We start from the raw sequence: 18,311 nt of genomic DNA on the forward strand, positions 1-18,311 counted from the left end.
AAATGAAAAACACAGTTTTAGCATTAAAAAAACATTTATTAAAAAACAAACAAGCTGTTAGTACAGAAATGATACAATAGACCATTTCAGTCTCAAAGTGTAAAAATAACATTCTTACAGTAAAGATACAATCACGATGCAGTCTTTCGCTTTACGTTAGTACAAAGTAATACAGTTTATGCAGTGTCATAAATGCCAGCCAGAATCTCTCGGAGTTCTTGAGGATTTTACCTAAATCCAGAGGTTGTATCGAACTCATTTCTGTCTTGGAAATAAATAAAGTTGTGGAAACTGCCCTGCAGTTAAGTTCCAATTGAAGTGTGGCAGATTTGTGTAAAAAACATAGTTTGGAGTAAATGCTAATTGTGCCATTTGAGTGAAGTTAAACCTGAAATATTGTACAGTTAAAAAACCCATCGCCACCAAAAGCAACATTTCATTGACCTTTCATCACCATGCCAACCATTATCAATAAGTGACAATAAATCAAAAGCTATCATAGAAACCAGCACACATCCTTTTGCAGCTAAACCACATAAACATGCTCTATCACCAAAAGCACAATGACCAGGCATTCAGACAGCGAGTGATTTTGTTCTGTCTCACCTAAATGTATAAGGATAAAGATTTTTGCTGTCCAGCAACAAAGCAAGGAGCCCCTTTTAAGAGCCTTGAGCCTATACGTTTTCACACTAACTAAATTTGAGGATCTTTGCCTGATCAGAGCCGCGGTGGGGGTCGTGATGGTGGCGGACCTGGGGGTCCCGGAGGAGCCCGCGCTGGAGGAGGGCCTGGCAGGGCTCTGGAAACAGGAGGGGGTGCACGGGATGGGGGTGCGGGTTGGGACGGTGGTGTGGTGCGAGGACCTCTGGAGGGAGGCTTTGTACGGGGCACAGAGTTGGAGACCAAAGGCCGCTGCTCAGTGGAAGGGACAGGCGGAGGGGGAGAGGGATGAGGGTGCCTGGCGGGTGTTTGGTTGTTCAAACTGGAGTCAGTGTCTTTCACACGATGAAAACGTATACAGCGACCCTGTCAAAAACAAGAACAAGATGAGGTGCACACTCATGGACCAACAACTGCAACAAACAGTCAGCCTTCCATTGTTTTGTTAGACAATTGAAGCTTTAATAGCACCTGTAACAAATGCATAAAAGTATTTTCAGAGTTCAAATGAGTACAGTTGTATTTTGTATAGCATTCCAATGCTGTGTAGTGTCAAAGAGCTCCTTAGATCCATCGGCCAAAGTGTGTTGTGTGATGCACTGCCCATTGCTGCTGACAGAGGCATGTGTTAGGCCCCCTCTTTGCACAGAGCAGCTTCTGTCTGGCTCCACACCTGCACTACAATCGCTGCAAAGGCCTCCACATTACTTTAAGAGTGTGTTTCTGTAGTCTTAACACATTTACGTCCTTTCTCCATCTCTTGGTACTGAACAGAAAGTGGTTTATGCCTCTAAGAGGATAGAAGGAATGTGTTGCATGGGGACTTTTCAACAGTATCACAATGGTCAACAGAGGGCCCCTTGACATTTAGCATAATTTACAAGTTGGGAAGAATAGAGAGCTTCCCTTATTGTTCTCATTGATAGTTGGTTATCCCCTCCTCGACATCACTGCCTCATCACATCCAGTCTTGTATTACTGCGTGAATGTGGGCTGGAAACTACGATGTATGCCCCTGTGTCAGGAGGCCCTTGGTGGTCTGATTATAACACCTTATTAACCAGAGAGGCCCTAAAGTCACCTCGGGGTCATAAAGCAGGGCCTCAGTCGCACTCAGCTTTGTGACTGAGGGTGCATTGTGAGCCGGTGTGTGCGAGGGGTTGTGTAATTGATTGGGGGTAAAGCACAGTTGGAGGGGCCCGCTTGTTTCGATCTGGCGTTGAAAGAGCCAGTTTGCCAGCAGAACAACACCAGAGACAGCATATGGACACAATGAGAAGACAAGCTCATGAATATGGGGAGTGTTTGTGCGAGGTGACTGTAAGCATGCCTTCACCAGAACATATGGCCTGAAAGGAAGCGCGAGGAACAACAGGAAGGAGGAGTGGAGGTTTGTGGGGGTGGCTTAAACAGAAAACTTTAAAAGAGTGGAATTTGGGCTGTGTGGATTACACTGAAATAATTGAAACCACATTGCTCGAGCTAATAAATGTGAAAAGTTTAAATTCTGGGTACATTTTGACTCTTCACTGTTTATGTAAGATAAAGATGTACAAAATAAAGTGAGTATAAACTGGTGAAGGTCAGGTAAGTGTCATATGTAGATGTTTTTCTGCGCTTACTTCACCTTTTGGCAGCTGTTGACGGAGCGCTGGATTCTTTTGGAGAGAAAATAACACTCCTCAGACCACTCCTCTCTCTAATTACGGTAGTGTTGGAATAAAGACTCACTCTTCACTATACAAAAAGCACTCCAAGAACGAAGGGATGGAGTTACAATGCACAAATAATTGGAATAAGGATAGAAAGGCAGATCACCTAAGTTGCATGACATTTCCGAGGTGGTTAAACTCCCTGGATTCATGACAACACGTTCATAGTTATCTTTGCAGAAGCCAAAGTATGTAGTGAGAGTAGAGCAACAGAAATGCTGAAAATACCTCAATTCTTTTTTTGGCAAGTTTGTATAGTTTATTTACTCAAGGAAGCAACAGTATTCATGCACTAAAAATGAAAATGAAAATGAAAACCAGAATCTTGTTAAGAACAAAACTCAAGTGTCCCGAGAGTTTGAATGCATTTTGAGAAAACTGTTCTCATATAAATCTAGGGAAGAAAGTTGATTCAGTGAGATAATAAAAGCTTGTTGTGGATCAGTGTCTCTCCACCAGGGGTACTTGGCAGTGTTGGGGGTAATGTATTACAAAAGTTACGAGTTATAGAAATATAACCATAACTAAGTAATACAACTTATTACTTAAACAAAATACGGTAATATATTACTCATTACAATTTAAGTAACCCGAGTCACAAGTGCATTTAAATGGTTTGTATTGACATACCTCCAAATAAAATGCAGCACCAAATCAAGTTGGGTACAGTTGTGTCACTAATGTTGTCAAAATAAGACACAAGAGAATGGGGAACAGCGAAGGAAAAGGAAATCTTTGACTCCACTTTTGCTCAGTGCCATTAATAGTGTTTCCGGTTAGTTTTTTGCCAAAAGTAATTCAAAAGTAACTCAAAGTAGTGTAAATCAGTTACATTTTTTAAACAGTAATATGTAATACAGACATATTACATTTTTAAAACTGCACCCACTAATATAGAATATATTAGTATTTCAATATATATATATATATATATATATTTCAAAGTAACTCGCCCAACACTGGTACTTGGAAGTATTTCAGATTGAAAAAAGGTGAAACAGAGTCAAATATCAAAAGGAATTTAAAGATGTTTTTCAGTATTTTTGAATTTGGGAGTATTTTAGCTTCATTTTGAAAACAACACTCTTCTCAATTCTGGATAATTCTTGAGGTAAGGGGTACTCAGAGTAAAAAACAACAACTCAAGGGAACCACTGGTGTAGATTACTCTCTGCTTACAGCTTAAAATGTATAAGTTAAGAGACAGGCAAACTGAAACAAAAGGTTTTGCTTGGAGTAGGAAAGCATCTTAAGGGAGTTACGTAGTGGCTTTGTTTGTAGTATTTGTGTGGACAGACTAATAGCAGATGAGGAGGAGCTGTTGTTTTTGAAAGTCTTCCCCCTGGTCTGTGCGCCTGTCTCTGCGTCTGTGCCCATCACTGCCATCAGCTCTGGGACAAAAGAAGGCAATCTCTTGTGTCACAATCTGGCTCGTGGCTTTTCTCCTGCCCATCTGTTTGTGTGGAGCTCACACACACGAAGACTGACACTTGTACAGTAAAAGTGAAGATGCACAAGTGAAGATGCACAGAGCGATGGCAGAAATCAGCACATGGATGACAATATGCAAAGAATAAAGGCAGAATCTCTCCAGGTGAGGGAGGTCTTAACTATAATGTAAATAATAATAATAAGATGAGCAAACCTGAATTCATAGTAGAAGTACTTACACCCCATATAATATTATCCAATGGTATTATGATGAACTCTGATACTCAAAAAGCTTCTTTTTTTCACTCTTGTTGCAGTATAATCTACACTCCAACTTGCTGTATACCCAGACTTCTAACATAGAAGTTTTTCTCTCTGTATCATGGTCAATGATGGAATTTACCACAGAGCAAAACATTTATGCAATGAAAGGGATCTGCAGTTGTTGTAAAGCGTCTCAGTGAAATGAGACTGCATATGCGTTTAGAAACTGCTAAAACAATACAAAATAAAAATAACTATGACAAATATTAGGTGCTAAGACTAAAATGATAAGCCAAGATGTAAAGAAAATCAACTGTATCACAATTGTAATATTGATCATTAATGAAGAGATTCTCGTGATTTAGGATTTGTTATAAAAAGAACATCTTGATTCTAAACAATTCAAAATGACTTGAGTTTGTTACTAAATTCCCAAGTCTTTTGTGGCATGTCTGTGTGTGACCTCTGCCATCTCTTTGCAAGTTTTTTCCCCCTTGTTTCTTTTCACGCTCACAGTGCCATTTTATTTTTTTCTCGATCAGTGGCGCGTGAAGCAATTTCTGTGGGTTATTGTTGAGCGGGGCCAGGAACAGCGGCCGTGCAAAGACGGGCCGACAAAAGCCCTTGAAACGTCTGTCCTGAGGAGGATGAATCGACCAGTTCAGATGCCAAGACGGAAAGAATGAATAAAGAATGAATGAAACAGTAACTTTTACAGACTCCAGATACAGTAAATGCGTGCACTGTCACACTGCATAAATGACTTGTGTCTTATATTTGGACAAATGGTGGACATGGACAGAGATTCGTCCCGAGTGATGAAAGGCGGCATTGACACTGGGACAGATGCTTCACCATGGCAACCAGAGTGGTGATAAAAACACTTGTGTGGCGTTTGTGGCGATGTGATGAACGGGGTCAAGGTTAACCACTGTGGCTATATCTTATTCTTTTTAAGTCCATTGTTATAAGTACAAGAATTTGCTGTTCCGCTGTATCAAGAGCAACACTTCTGTGCATCATAGCAAAACTTTCTGATATGGTATGCCTTTTTATTGTGCAGTATTTACTATATAACAGCTGCGTGCTATTCATTTTGTCGAAAGAAGTACAGTCCATTTTGTGTGTGCACAATGGAGGTCTTCATCCAGCTGCATCAGTTTCCTATTCACTTAATCTGTATAGTGTGACTGTTCAGAAAAACCAGCACACTGCTCAGTGGCGCATGTTACCAATCCACCACATGTGGCATTTCAGAAGCTAAAAAGTATATGTGTATTTGACCTCTTAATCCCCACCTGAACCGAGCACATGAGTGACAAAAACTCAACACAAATGAGATAAAAAGTCAACAAAAATGAGATAAAAACTCAACTAAAATGTGACAAAAACAACAAAAATGCGATAAAAACTCAACCAAAAAGCAGCAAAAATGTGACAAAATCTCATCAAAAATGCGATAAAAACTCAACCAAAAAGCAGCAAAAATGTGACAAAATCTCATCAAAAATGCGATAAAAACTCAACCAAAAAGCAGCAAAAAATCACCAAAAAAGCAGCAAAAAAATCAACAAAAAAGCAGCAAAAAATTGACAAAAAAATCAACAAAAAATCAGCAAAAAATCAACTAAAACTAAATAAAAATGCAAAAAAAACAACAACTAAAAAACGACAATCAACAAAAAAGTGTAAAAAAAATCTACAAAAAAAGCAGCAGAAATTTGACAAAAACTCAACAAAAAAGTGTACAAAATCTACAAAAAACTGACAAAAACTCAAATAAAATCTGACAAAATCTCAACAAAAAAAGCAGCAAAAATGTGAAAACAAAAGTGATGAAAGTGCAACAAAAAAGTGGCAAAAAATATAAGGAAAAATAATGTGAAAAAAGGGACGACAACACAGCAATAACACAAGGAAAAAGGTCCATTAACATCAGTTTTGTAGGTCTTAGCTTTCAAACGAGCCGTTACTATAAAGTAATGCCTCATTTAAGCGCCAGTCCAGAATCTTTTAGATTTGGGTAAAGCCAAACTGGAGAAAATGCCCTCGTTTAGGGCGGGGGTGAAGAGGTTAAAAATCTGCTTCACATTTGGGGAACTGATTTGAGCTGACTTTCTCCGGGGTTGTAACAAACACATCAGCTCCGTTTTTTGGGCTTAGTTTCAAAACCTAATGAAAGTATTTTGACTTTTGAGAACTGAAATAGCGTTGCAGCCTAACCTCATCTCCAGGCTGCGGCCTCATCAGTGAAACCTGGTCATATCCTCTTCTGAACAGAGCTAACAGAGCGTCCAGCTTTCCCTGAAGAAGAAATGTCAAAGTCATTCAGAAGAAGAAAAAAAAAGGATATATTTATTAGACCTATTATTATCTTACAACAGACGCACCTTAATGGGACTGTACCACCTCCTCTGCTGCTGACGGGGGCGGGACGGCTTCCTCGGTTTTGGCTCATATGGTTCAAATTCTTGTTCTGGCAGCTTTACAACTGCATTCTTCGGTTTGTCCAGTTTAGCGCCTTCCTCAGTGGACCCCTTCTCACCCCATCGCACCTTTAATAAAACAGAGACAACTAGAAATCGCACATAACCTGGAAATCAGTGTTTAAACATAGATTAGTCCTGACCTATGTATATACTGTACATAAATATACCTCAGTCGACCAATTCAGAGTTATAAACAGTGCTTTTTTATACTGCATGGCCTCACACTTGTCCCCGGAATATTGAATTTGCACGACTTGAGGTACTGAATGATTTCAAATTGTTTTACCAGGAGTTTGGCTCTCAGTAGCATTTGTCCCTTCGGTTTAGTTGTAAAACCTCTTAACCCCGCTTTAACCGAGCGCATTTTCTCCAGTTCAGCTTTAATCTAAAAGCTTCTTGACTGGAGCTTACGGGTAACGCCTCATTTGAAAGCTACGACCTACAAAACTGATCACAACTTTTTAGGATCAGATAAAATAAGTATTTATTGATCTCACGATGGAGAAATTCACTTGTTACATTCAGCTCTCAAGAAACACTCAGGGTGTGCAGGATAGACAGGGAATGTGCAAACAGTTAGATAGCAAATAGAGGTATTGACTATGACTATCAGAAACTTCAAGGGGGCAAAAAGTATGTTGCGTTTTTGTCCCATTTCTATCTTGTTTTCATAATTCTTTTTGTCCTGTTTCCGTAGTTCTTTTGTCTTGTTTTTCAAGGTTGTTTGCCATATTTCTGTCATTTTTCGGCGTCCGCGCAGATTTTGAACTACTGGTATTATGACGCCTTACAATATAGTTCCCCCTTTTATCCGCTTAGAAAATCTGCATTGTTTAATTTTGTGTAATTATACTTTTGTAGTGTAACACTTCACGTAAATGAATAGGGGATATATTTAAACAGGGAAAACGTGGAAGAGCTTGGTAGCTAGTAGTAGAGAAGGAATGCTAACGCCGTCTGTGCTGTGATTGAAGGCACACGTGAAGACCAGACAGGTACAAAAGAACTCGTCTAAGCTAAGGTAAAAACATATCTCAGTATGTAAAAATGGTGACCTATTCCTTTAATATAGAACCTGCAGTTACACCTAAGACCTGAGGTGGCAGTAGTGAGTATAAAATGACCAACTTGCACCAAGTCCCTTTGATAGTCGATGCAAAGAAAGATTTAGCAATATTTTTGTTACGTTAACTTCTCTATATTTGGATTTTGTTTATAAAAAGTCAGCAACAATATTACTGTGAATATACTAAATTACCTCCATACGCTTTATCCCTCCCACTCCCCTTCCTCCATAATAGGAGGCATCCACTGTGGGCCACCTCTTCTTAGGCATCCCATCCTCCTCATCCGATTCCTTTGAAAAAACACACACCAAGTTTAAGAATCCACTACATTACACAAACAGATTATACAAAATAAAAAGTGAAAAAGACTGACTGGCTCTGGGGGAGGAGGCGGCGGAGGTTCTTTGATGACCTGAGGTTTTAAAAAACAATGTCATCAGCCTTTTTTGTGGTGATTCGTAGATACAAATTAACAGCGTTGTCTAAACACTGAAACTCACCAAAGTACAACAAAGAGGCCAGAACCACCACATCAGCAGCAGCGCCAACAGCAAAAACACCACCAGCAGCGAGATCAGCACGATTGTCCCATCGAACTAAAAAACAAAAAAAATGCCTCAACATTGGACAAACCAGATTGTGCAAAAGATTTTGATAGGGTTAAATGAAGTGAAAGTACTCACAGCCTCCTCTGATGAGACACAACAGAGGAGAGCTACGAGAGGAGGAACAAAGCAAGAAGACAAAGGAGAAACTAGATATTGAAAGAAAAGTAGCACACGAAAACAGTACTGAAAATATGCGATATAAAGATATGAGTATGACATGTCACTTACACATTCCGTGGTTGTGATATGCACAGAGCTGGTGATGTAGGAGAGGCCTTCATTCATGCTCACCTGTAAGTAAATTACCCTGGAAACACACACACATTTTAACTACTAGTTATGCTAACACAAGCCAACACAAGACCATCTCTGCCTGCAACATAATGCTGACAAAGACTCGGAGCATGAGTAGGTCAAGCAGTTCTCCACCCACTAAAGGAATTTCTTCATTTTTGGATCTAATCCCCCAGACATCTGAGGCAAAACACATAGATAGCAAAATGACTTATACATGGATACCACAATCTGACCAAGTAAAGATGAGCAGAGACAAAATAAAAACATGCCTGCTCAGAGAGATAAGCAGTAAAAGCCACCAAACCACAAAAGGCAACGACCAGGGGAGGAAGAAGTACAAGGAGTATTACAGTTCATAGTATCCTCAGTCATCAAGCCAAACCATAAATAATTAAGCAAACATATTATTCTTTTATAATGTAGGACCCATAATTGGCACAAGTACCACCAATGGTGCATGCACCATAGTTTGAGAACCACTGGTTTAGAGAACAGGGACAAAGGGGGCTTTGACTTATGTGTCTGTACATGAGTTGGGGTGACAGGGGGAAAGGAGCAGGGGATGTTCCCGTTTTACATCTCATCAGCGCATCCCACCCCTTGGAGACCTCCCCTCAGTCCTTTTCCTCACTTCCTCTGCCACTGACAGTGGCTTGGTTCATAGCTCGCGGTGACGAAGAAAGAGGTGCAGGTGTCGCCCTCTTCCCCTTCTTTATCCCCTCTTCACCACAATGTGGACAACCCACATTTCAGGCAGCCTCAGATCTCAGCCCATATCAATCAACAGTCTGCTCCGTACACGTCTGTGCCCTGTGTGTATGTGAACAGGAAGGAAAAGCACCATCCGGGAGGTTCCCAGTCAAAATACATTTGGGTGATGGAAGCATCAAAGACTTCATTGTATGAGACACGGCCTGGCTAAAACATATGTGGGGAAGCTGCAAGTGAGGCCAAAAATCACACATGAGGAAGCGACTTCTTTTCATTGGTAGAATCACAAATGTGATAAATGAAATATTCATTCATCAGTTATCACTGGAATACAGTTCTGATAGTTGTTGCCATCAGCGTCAGTTCCTATCATGGCTAAAATTTAAAAGATTTTTATTTATTCATTGATAATGTACTATAAAGAGATAATACATGTTAATTTAAAATTAAACAACTTTTCACATTGACTCTGTGTAACTAAATCTTCTGTTTGCTTGTAAACCTTGCTTGAGGACATACTATAATCAAATCAGAGTACAAATCTGAGTGACAGCAACAAGACAGATGATGTCTAGGAGGTGTCCGAAGCTTCAGGGCTCTTGACTCTCTGGGCCGAAGAGGTCCCTATGTCTCCAGAAAACAACAGCATATCTTCATTGTAAAGAATCACTCTGCAGAGGTCCTCTCCAGGAGGCTCTCATTAAGTGTTGTGTTCCTGGGCTCTGCTGCTGTTGTCCCCGTGTGATTGGTGTCTGCTTTCGTTAGCAGTGACAAACTCTGATTGATCACAGAGACTCAATGACTTTGACACTAATTTGTTCAAGGGCAGACGACTTCAGCTCCCACAAAACTTGTCTATAGTTACAGACATGCATGACAGGACAATTAGAAATAAAAAAGATCACTTGCCAATGCAATCACATGCAGGTGTTTAAAGAAAACATAACACCACAATATTGTGGATGATTTACTTACTTTCCAACTTCCTCTACCACTGGAGCAGTACAGAGAAGGAAAGTGTCCTCTATTCCGGTTGGCCTTTCATCTATAAAAGACAAACTTAAACTAATAAAAGGGGTTTTTTTAAATATATTTTCAGGCATTTTACTCAAACATACCAACAGTATGAGTCTCATTTAGTTTAAAACTGCACAGGACTTGATCAATGTTTCTAGCATGAAGAAACCCATTTCCTCGCACCACGACCTGGAAACGCTCTGAAACAGATCCACAGTGCAAAAATGATTAGCAATTTAAACCAAAATGCCGTCTGTACTGTGTTAGGGCATGTTGCCTTTACTGAAGACTCAGCTCTTCTGGTCATAAAGCGGACTGATATTTGGACTGGGAATCTAGGGCATGCCTCATTTACTGCATGCTTATATCAGTGTGCTTCTAGTTGCTTGTGTGGAAAGGCCATAATATGCTCCAGTGGTGCTAATGCTAAACGTGCTGCAGCCAAAAGGATTGTGCAGTGTTTGTCTGTAAGGCCTGTGCAGTGTTGGTGTGGCTATGACCTTTAGCTTCCCTGGGGCACTGTTAAAGCTCCCTGGAAGAGACTTGCCAGCATATGTTGCAGTGTCTATGTGGACGCTCAGCAGCATATGCTGGAGAGCAGAGAACACTTGCTTAAAAACATGCCTGCAGGGCGAACAATACAGCACAGCACTGCCAAAGTAGTTGTGACCTTACTCAGGGCACATTTTAACACATGTACTTGTCTTCTCAGATGTTATTGAAAGATGGCATCATTCCTTAAACTTATATCTTGTTAGGTCACGATGTTGCATGCAGTAGGACTACTACTATACTATACAAGCATATATTGAAGTTTTTTCCAGCATCATGACAAAGGTTTGAAACACCTTTAACATTTAGGCTGCAGCGTGAAGATCACTGAATAAAAGCATCAGTGTGGGGGACTGGTTTTGTCTAAAAGGTCAAAACAGCTGCTGAAAAACTCATAAAGCACAAACAGATGAGGAGTCCTTGGGCCCGATCTTTTATTTCTAAATGCAGGCTATGGCGTAACATTTTGCGCTTAGTAGGAGCGCACTTTGAATCTTGCAGCTCCTAGACTTAGTGCATTTAAGTGGGAAGTACGTGGGGTGGAGAAACAGCCATGTACAACAACCTTTTCCCTCCAACCAGACTCTGCAGCCGGTAAGGGGCGATGGCGAGGGGTTTTGGGTGGAGTGGGGGTGAACATGTGCTTTTGTTTTGGTCGCGCAATTACGGCGAGTGTGGGCTGCATCTCTTTCTTTCGGAACATGAACATTGTTTAGCTCACGATGGGGTTAATGAAGTTTTTAGTTTGACCTGTGAGAGCCTGTAATGCTTCAGGAAGAACACAAGGCAGCGCGATGTGAACGAAGAAATGAATGTGAGGCTGCCATTGGAGCACTGCTCTCAGTGCTGCTTGTAATAAACCACGCTTCAGTACTTTCTCTTTTTATAAGCGATGCCCTCTCGCAAGTGGCGCAGGCACATAGCGCAACAGCTGAGCCACTCAGAAGATAACCATCGCGTTTAGAGTTTGCTCCAGGCACAAGATCTGGCCCCTTGACTCTAATCACAGACTTTTTCACTTTCATCTTGGTCACACTTTATTTTACACTACCTTGATGCATTATTCTTAGCTAAATTTAGTTCACCTTAATCTGCTTTGTCAGAATATGTAATAACTTGTACCAATGTAGTATATACACAATTGAATAATGTGTTTTAGTGCTTTGGAGGTACATAATGTAATGAGACATGAGATACTTAGGGTGAATGTATTTGATGACACTAGATGCACTCTCAAAATAACACTGATAGTCATGAAATTATATTTCCCTGTTATCTAAATGTCAACTAAAGTCAAGAGGTCTGTCCTGCACTCCCGGACACTGAGGAGTGATGGGCTAAAGGTCAGTGCTGTCACATATTTGCTGGTACAGACTGGTGCTGCCCCGCTGACATGAACCCTGCCACATGTCCGTTTACATCTACACCTGAATGTCTGACAAGGCCTCTGTTTATATAAATGTGTATGACATTAAACAAGTAGCGTGCAGTACGCATGTGTGAGGCGCCGGGGTACGCCTTGTCCGGACCTTGGCTCCTCAATCATCTTAGTGCGATGGGACACTGAAGGACAGGGAGGGGCCAGAGACAGCGGGAGCGGGAGGACAGGTCAGACGCTAATGAAAGCAGCAATCTTCACTGTCATGTCGCATCTACAGCGTCTGTACATGAGTGTGTGTCTGCATATGTGTGCGTGTATGTGCTGTCAGGTCCGATAGTGTGGCCTAATGCTCACTGTCCAGTCTGATGGCCTGTTTGCGGCAGCCGGGCCTGGTCACTTCACATCAGCGTAAGCGACTGTGCTTATGTGTGCCCTTCATGTATGTGTATGTACATAAAATACAATCAAAACATGCCAGTGTTAAGGAGGTAGACACATGGGACAGAGACACAGTGTCACAATACCTATGTGCTATGTCACTGCGCATAAATGGTTAAACTCACAGATTAGAGGGGAGGCTTTATCTGTTTTCAAGTGCAGAGAAGAAGAGATGAATATATTATCATTGTCATTTATGAAAACTACGTTTAAAATTAAGCTTTTTCAAATCCAACATGTAAATCTTGATGTACATTTACACACTTGAACTTTTGCCCTAATTAGGCCAGAGACAAGCTCCTGGATTTCTTAGTTCACTGACCATTACGCTGCTCATCAATCGAATAATAAATGAAGCTGTGGGGGGCACTGGGCGCATGTCGCCTGACTCACTGGTTTTTGCCTGCATGTAATTACCACCATCACAAACATGCTTCTTATGCTTGTACTTCATGAGCCTTATCCCCTCCTATTGTTTTCCCTGTATCCTTAATGGATGCTGATCTCTATTGGTTGTCTGGGCTGCACAAATGCACTCTCTTAAGTGAGTCTTAATAAGGTCATGTCAAAGCTCATCCATCCTGGTGACTACACAGAAAGCCCCTCTTGCAGTGTCTGGTATCTCTCCTACTCCAATAAATTGCCGTCCAAAAGCACAACAGTGGACATTAGAGGAGAGGTTATGGGGTGATGCGTCTACATGGCTGTTTAGCATATAGGATGTGGCAAACTAGGCCAGATGAGCAGCCATGCTTAAAGATTCATTGCTAATTTATCTGACCATTGCCCCCCACCCATACCCCCACATCCCCCCACCTCTCATTACTTTTGTTGCCCACATGCTGAGCTGGAGTGGCTATGCTAATTTCCCCCGGCCGTGAATGACAATACGGTCTGTGTCATTGCGCAGTCATAAGCGTCCATGCAATTACTCCAGTCCAGAAGCTTGATGACTGTCATCTGACACAATCCCACACTGGACAGGCCCTGTCCCGATGAGACGGGGGACTCTTACCTCCTGCACACACGCTGGATGGCTCAGCAGCTAGGATTTCAATGCAGGACTTCTTAATGATCTGTGGCAAAATCAAAGCATATTAGAAAATATCAATTCCCTGTATGCAAGTCTTTGGTGAAAATTGTCATACCGAGTCAATGATTCCCCTGAGGGCCTGGAAGCCTCCCCACACAGGAAACACATGCTCCACGGTGTCTGCTATAGTCGCAAGCTACACACACATAAACATTTGAGCTTTTTCATAATATCACTGCGCATTACTATGAAAGCTTTGTTTTCTTACCTGGGTCTGGTTAAAGTCCTTGACTCCAACACAGTAAACTATTGCACCCATTGACCTCGCCCGCTGAGCCTACAATCGAGTGATTCAAAATGTAACTTGAAAACCGGAGCAAAACAAGAGATTTTACTATTTTTTCCTTTTCTTTTCTTTTTTTTTTTTTTACCTCTCTCTGTGCAGTATCAAACTGCCACTCGTTCAGCTCTCCATCTGTCAGAGCAATAATGACACTGGCAGTTCCTAAAAACAGACAATGCTTCATTTAAAATGTTTCTGAGAATTAGCTGTTATGTTGTTATGATAATACAGAATACCTTGCTTCTCCTGATAAATCTGTGCATTAGCCTGAAAACAAAACAACATTAGGAGTTAATATTTAGGTACTTGGAGCCACATGAATAAATAATGCAACTAACAAAAATATGATTCAATTTAATTCAAGTGTTACCATCTCCAGTCCAAGGTTCATGAATGTGTCTCCACCAGGAACTACTTTCCTCAGAGCCATTAAGCCTCCGGTGATAGCTTCCCTAAAAGCAAAACAGAAAGCTGGATCAATAAAACTGCAGCTAATTCTGTTTAGTAAATATGAAGTGTGGGAAGTGATTTTGTCATACTAAGTGTTCAGTTACCTGTTCTCTGTCAGTTTCATGATGACATTTCCTCTTGTGGAGAAAACTATAAAGGACATTCTAAGCATGGGGCTGCAAACACAAAATAACAAGGATCAGAACACACAAAGCATCCATCCACTTTTTACCCTTTCAGTAAACAAGCACAAAAGGTTTGTTTATACCTGATAAACTTTTCTGCAAGTTGCTCCACAAAAGAATAGATCTCAGTCCAGTGATGCTTCACGCTGCCTGATCTGAGATGAAAGAAAAGGAAAAGGCGTCAATTGTATTGACAAAAATATATATTATGTTACATGTAACAAAAAACTACCAAATAATCTCCTGATTGAATTTGCTTGTTTTTTGAGAATTATAAAATAGTAATTGTAACGTACAGAAATAATATTTCACAAAATCATTGAGGTCTTGCATATTTAGTAATAATTTTCCCAGTTTAGGAGGTCATTTACCAAGCGTTTGCTCAAGCGCAACGCGAGTAGCACGTGCCAAAGTAGATCAGCAGCAGAGTCATGCATGCATTTTTATTGACACAGCATTGTATTATTTACAAATCAGATTTGTGGGCCGGATACTGTAATACAGGAACATCAAATGGTAGATTAAGTGAAGCATGTCCACAAAATAGCAGAATTTTTTGGCTTGCATCCGCTATTTAGTACCTGCCTTGATAAACGAGGCCCTTAGTTTCATAATAGTCTTGTTTTGATAAAGTTTTAATAAGAAATAAAAAAAAAATAAGTGTTACAATACATTGCAACAGTGCCATTATTCCAATATTCAAGATATCAATTGAATATCAAATGAATATTTTTTTGTTTTTTATGCCACGACAAAATGAATATAATCACATTGTTAATATACCCGTCTATGAAACATTCCCATACACCAGTCACCTGTCAAACTGTGGCCTGACAATTAGGCCCTGCTGTATATGGTTGTCCTAATGAATGCCTATCCCAGGGGAAAGCTAATGGTGGCTAATTGGTAGTGGGCCAGGGGGTTTGAGTCAGACAGTGACAGATGTAGTGCTGTGCCTCTAGTGGGGCAAGAGTAGCGTGCAGCTGTGCCATGTTTTACCGTGTCCCTCAGCCGTATGTGGGACCATGAGGGCCAGCAGATGTCCCAGGGAGGGCAGCCTGTCTAACAACAGGTTGGGGGACCAGAGAACGAAAAGACTGCAGCGTGAACAACAGAGGAGCGGAGGAGTGACCCTCAGAGGGGGGCATTGTGTGAGGGCCTATTGAAGGAGACATCAAACGGCGTAGCAGCACTAACCTAAACTAAAGCACGGTCGTAAATGGAGAATGCTACTTGACTGCAGTGATGCTCTTTTGACCGGCCTGACGTCATCACAACAGCCGACTCAAGAAAGGCATCCGGTGTAAACTTTGACAAAAAGTTCAATTAAAAAATGCCAAATTAAGGCTATCCAAAGACTAAAGAAGAAATAACGTTCTCCCCTTGAAATAATAAATACTGTTTTACACTTTTTTCAAGGAACTTCAAGTAGAGAAGAATTCAGTCTGGTATTTAGAGCGGTGTCAGACAAGGAAGAGGAATGCAGCAGCTCTAGTTTGTCCAATAAACAGTCATACATTTCTGCAAATCTTATAACTCAAGGACAGCTAAATGTAACTGTACTGTGACAGAAGCCAAACCCACGTGGCACGATGCCCATCAACCAGATACACTTGATTGGGTCATAGTGCGTGGCATTTGAGTGTTGATTAAAATCAGTGGTGTGTGCCTGATGTGAGTAGAAGGAGCAGAGGCTTCCTGGAGGCTTGTTAAAGCAGCAGGTCCAGCAGATAAACAAACACGGGCCATGTGCCGCACGGTCTCCAGAATCACACTCAATTTCTGCACAGCAAGAGGCGGCGGTTTTCAACACATACAATCACAAAGAACAATTACCTATTATAAAAATATTATTATTATTACTGTCAGTGGACACATTTAGCTGATTATTTCACTGACTGTGCATCTAACAGCAAAGTTTCTGCAACAATAAAGTAATAATCCATCAACAAGAATAACTTTTGATGACAGACACACATAAAGGTCAGATGTCGCTAAATAATACAGAGGTACAGCAGTAAACAATCCTATAATGAAGATTGGACTTTGTAAAAGATTTCACTGCATGCTAGTCAGGAAGCCATCTACAGATCTAAGTTTGGTCACCACTACTTAGACAACAGTCTATGACCCAGACACAGGGAAAACATGAAAACTGAATGCAGAAACACCCAACAAACTACGGGAATGAAACTTGCTGACTTGCTTGTGAGGTGAGAGGCAGGTTGAGGCAGAGTACCACCAATTGTCAGTAATTCACCTAAAAATCTGCACCCTTTTGCATTTCTAAAACACCACATTTTTATGATAGATAAGCTGGGACTCAACTCCCACTTAACATGTTTTGACAGGTCTCCTGTCCAGGTACAAGTGCCTTTCACGCTTCATGCAAAGATGATAAATATGTGCATGATACTGTACAACTCAGCACAACTGCTCACTGTTGTTTTAATAAGCAATACAATACATAGGACTTTAAAAATGGTCACCTGTAGATATCACTGTATAAAAATAAAGGTAATTCAGACAAAGTAAAATCAAAGAAACCTAATATTAAATGACAAAAACTTTAACATGGTTTTGTTTACAGCAGTCGCTATATTCAAACTCAAATTGTGTGCGAGTTTTGGTTGCATAAATGACAATGGTAAATCGACGACCCGGGCTGCTGTGACTCATTATTGTTCTGCAGGATGCGGTGAGCTCACTGTCTGAGGTGCTCCATGGCTCTGAGCTGCTCTGGGCAGCTGTGTTTGCCGGCGTCATCGGCCTGAAACACTATCCATGAGCACGCCCTGCCCACATCCCCAATGTCTGTTTGTCCCACCAGACACCGAGTAGCGGACTGAAGGAAATCTCAATAATGCTTAGTTTACAACAATAGTGCGCTGCAGCAGGCTGCTGTAACAACACATGCTGAAAAGTTAAGGTTGAGTTTACTTTAGGCCTGTTCACCAGGTAAAACGTACGCGTACTCTTATGCTCAGTTAACCCATACCACTCCACATTCACAACACAAATGTAGTTAGTATTTCATAAAGGCAGCTTGTTTTAATTGTTTAGGATAAGTAGTCACACAGCCGTGCACCGTCAATTGTACTTTTCAATACTTTTCGATAGGTTGAGGTTATTACTGATGCGCTTCGCGTTTCCAAACAACTGGGTCACTGCATGGCAATGAGCAGCGAGTAGAATTGAACAAAGCCATAAATAAAACGGGACACTCACTTGTCCAAGACAAAGTAAAGATCGAAAGCGCCTTGACAGGACCTCTCCTCCTCCTCCTGTTGAAGCTCCCCATTCACTGCGCTCTCAACAATGAGAAGTCCCAGCGCAGCCACTGCGAGCAACACGCCACTCTGCCTCCTCGCCATCTTTCCCGGTTTTTGCTCACTTCTCCAGCACCGTGACAGCGTTCAGATCCTCACATTCTTCCTTCATTTGGCTCGCTATTCGACTTTACGTGAGTGGTTCACACGCTTCTTGTCGTGTTGGAAAGAAAAGCGTTTGAACCGGTGTTTTGTTCCAAGTTATGCGCCGGATACTCAAATCTTCAACCCAAGCTTTGAGTGGAGTAGAAAAAAAGGCTGGAGCAGAGGAGGAGAGGAGCGACACCCGAGGAGACGGGCAAAACTCCACTTTTGCAGACAGGCAAAAAAGAGAACCCTCA

General features: G+C 41.2%; 1 protein-coding gene across 1 annotated transcript; it reads right to left on the minus strand.

The window, feature by feature from the left end:
• Positions 1 to 34: 34 nt before the first annotated feature.
• Positions 35 to 18,240, minus strand: antxr1d (ANTXR cell adhesion molecule 1d). The gene is made up of 18 exons (XM_079560221.1): positions 17,870 to 18,240; positions 14,725 to 14,796; positions 14,561 to 14,632; positions 14,377 to 14,458; positions 14,243 to 14,273; positions 14,095 to 14,168; positions 13,932 to 14,000; positions 13,779 to 13,859; positions 13,646 to 13,706; positions 10,361 to 10,459; positions 10,218 to 10,287; positions 8,463 to 8,541; positions 8,127 to 8,222; positions 8,000 to 8,038; positions 7,818 to 7,916; positions 6,461 to 6,625; positions 6,294 to 6,374; positions 35 to 1,029 (listed from the first exon to the last, which is right to left on the minus strand). The coding sequence occupies exons 1-18, from the start codon at positions 18,013 to 18,015 to the stop codon at positions 721 to 723; spliced, it is 1,725 nt and encodes a 574-aa protein (XP_079416347.1). The 5' UTR covers positions 18,016 to 18,240; the 3' UTR covers positions 35 to 720.
• Positions 18,241 to 18,311: the final 71 nt, after the last annotated feature.

Source organism: Gobius niger (genome assembly GCF_951799975.1).
Source record: "Gobius niger genome assembly, chromosome: 7".
In the NCBI taxonomy this organism is placed as follows: domain Eukaryota; kingdom Metazoa; phylum Chordata; class Actinopteri; order Gobiiformes; family Gobiidae; genus Gobius; species Gobius niger.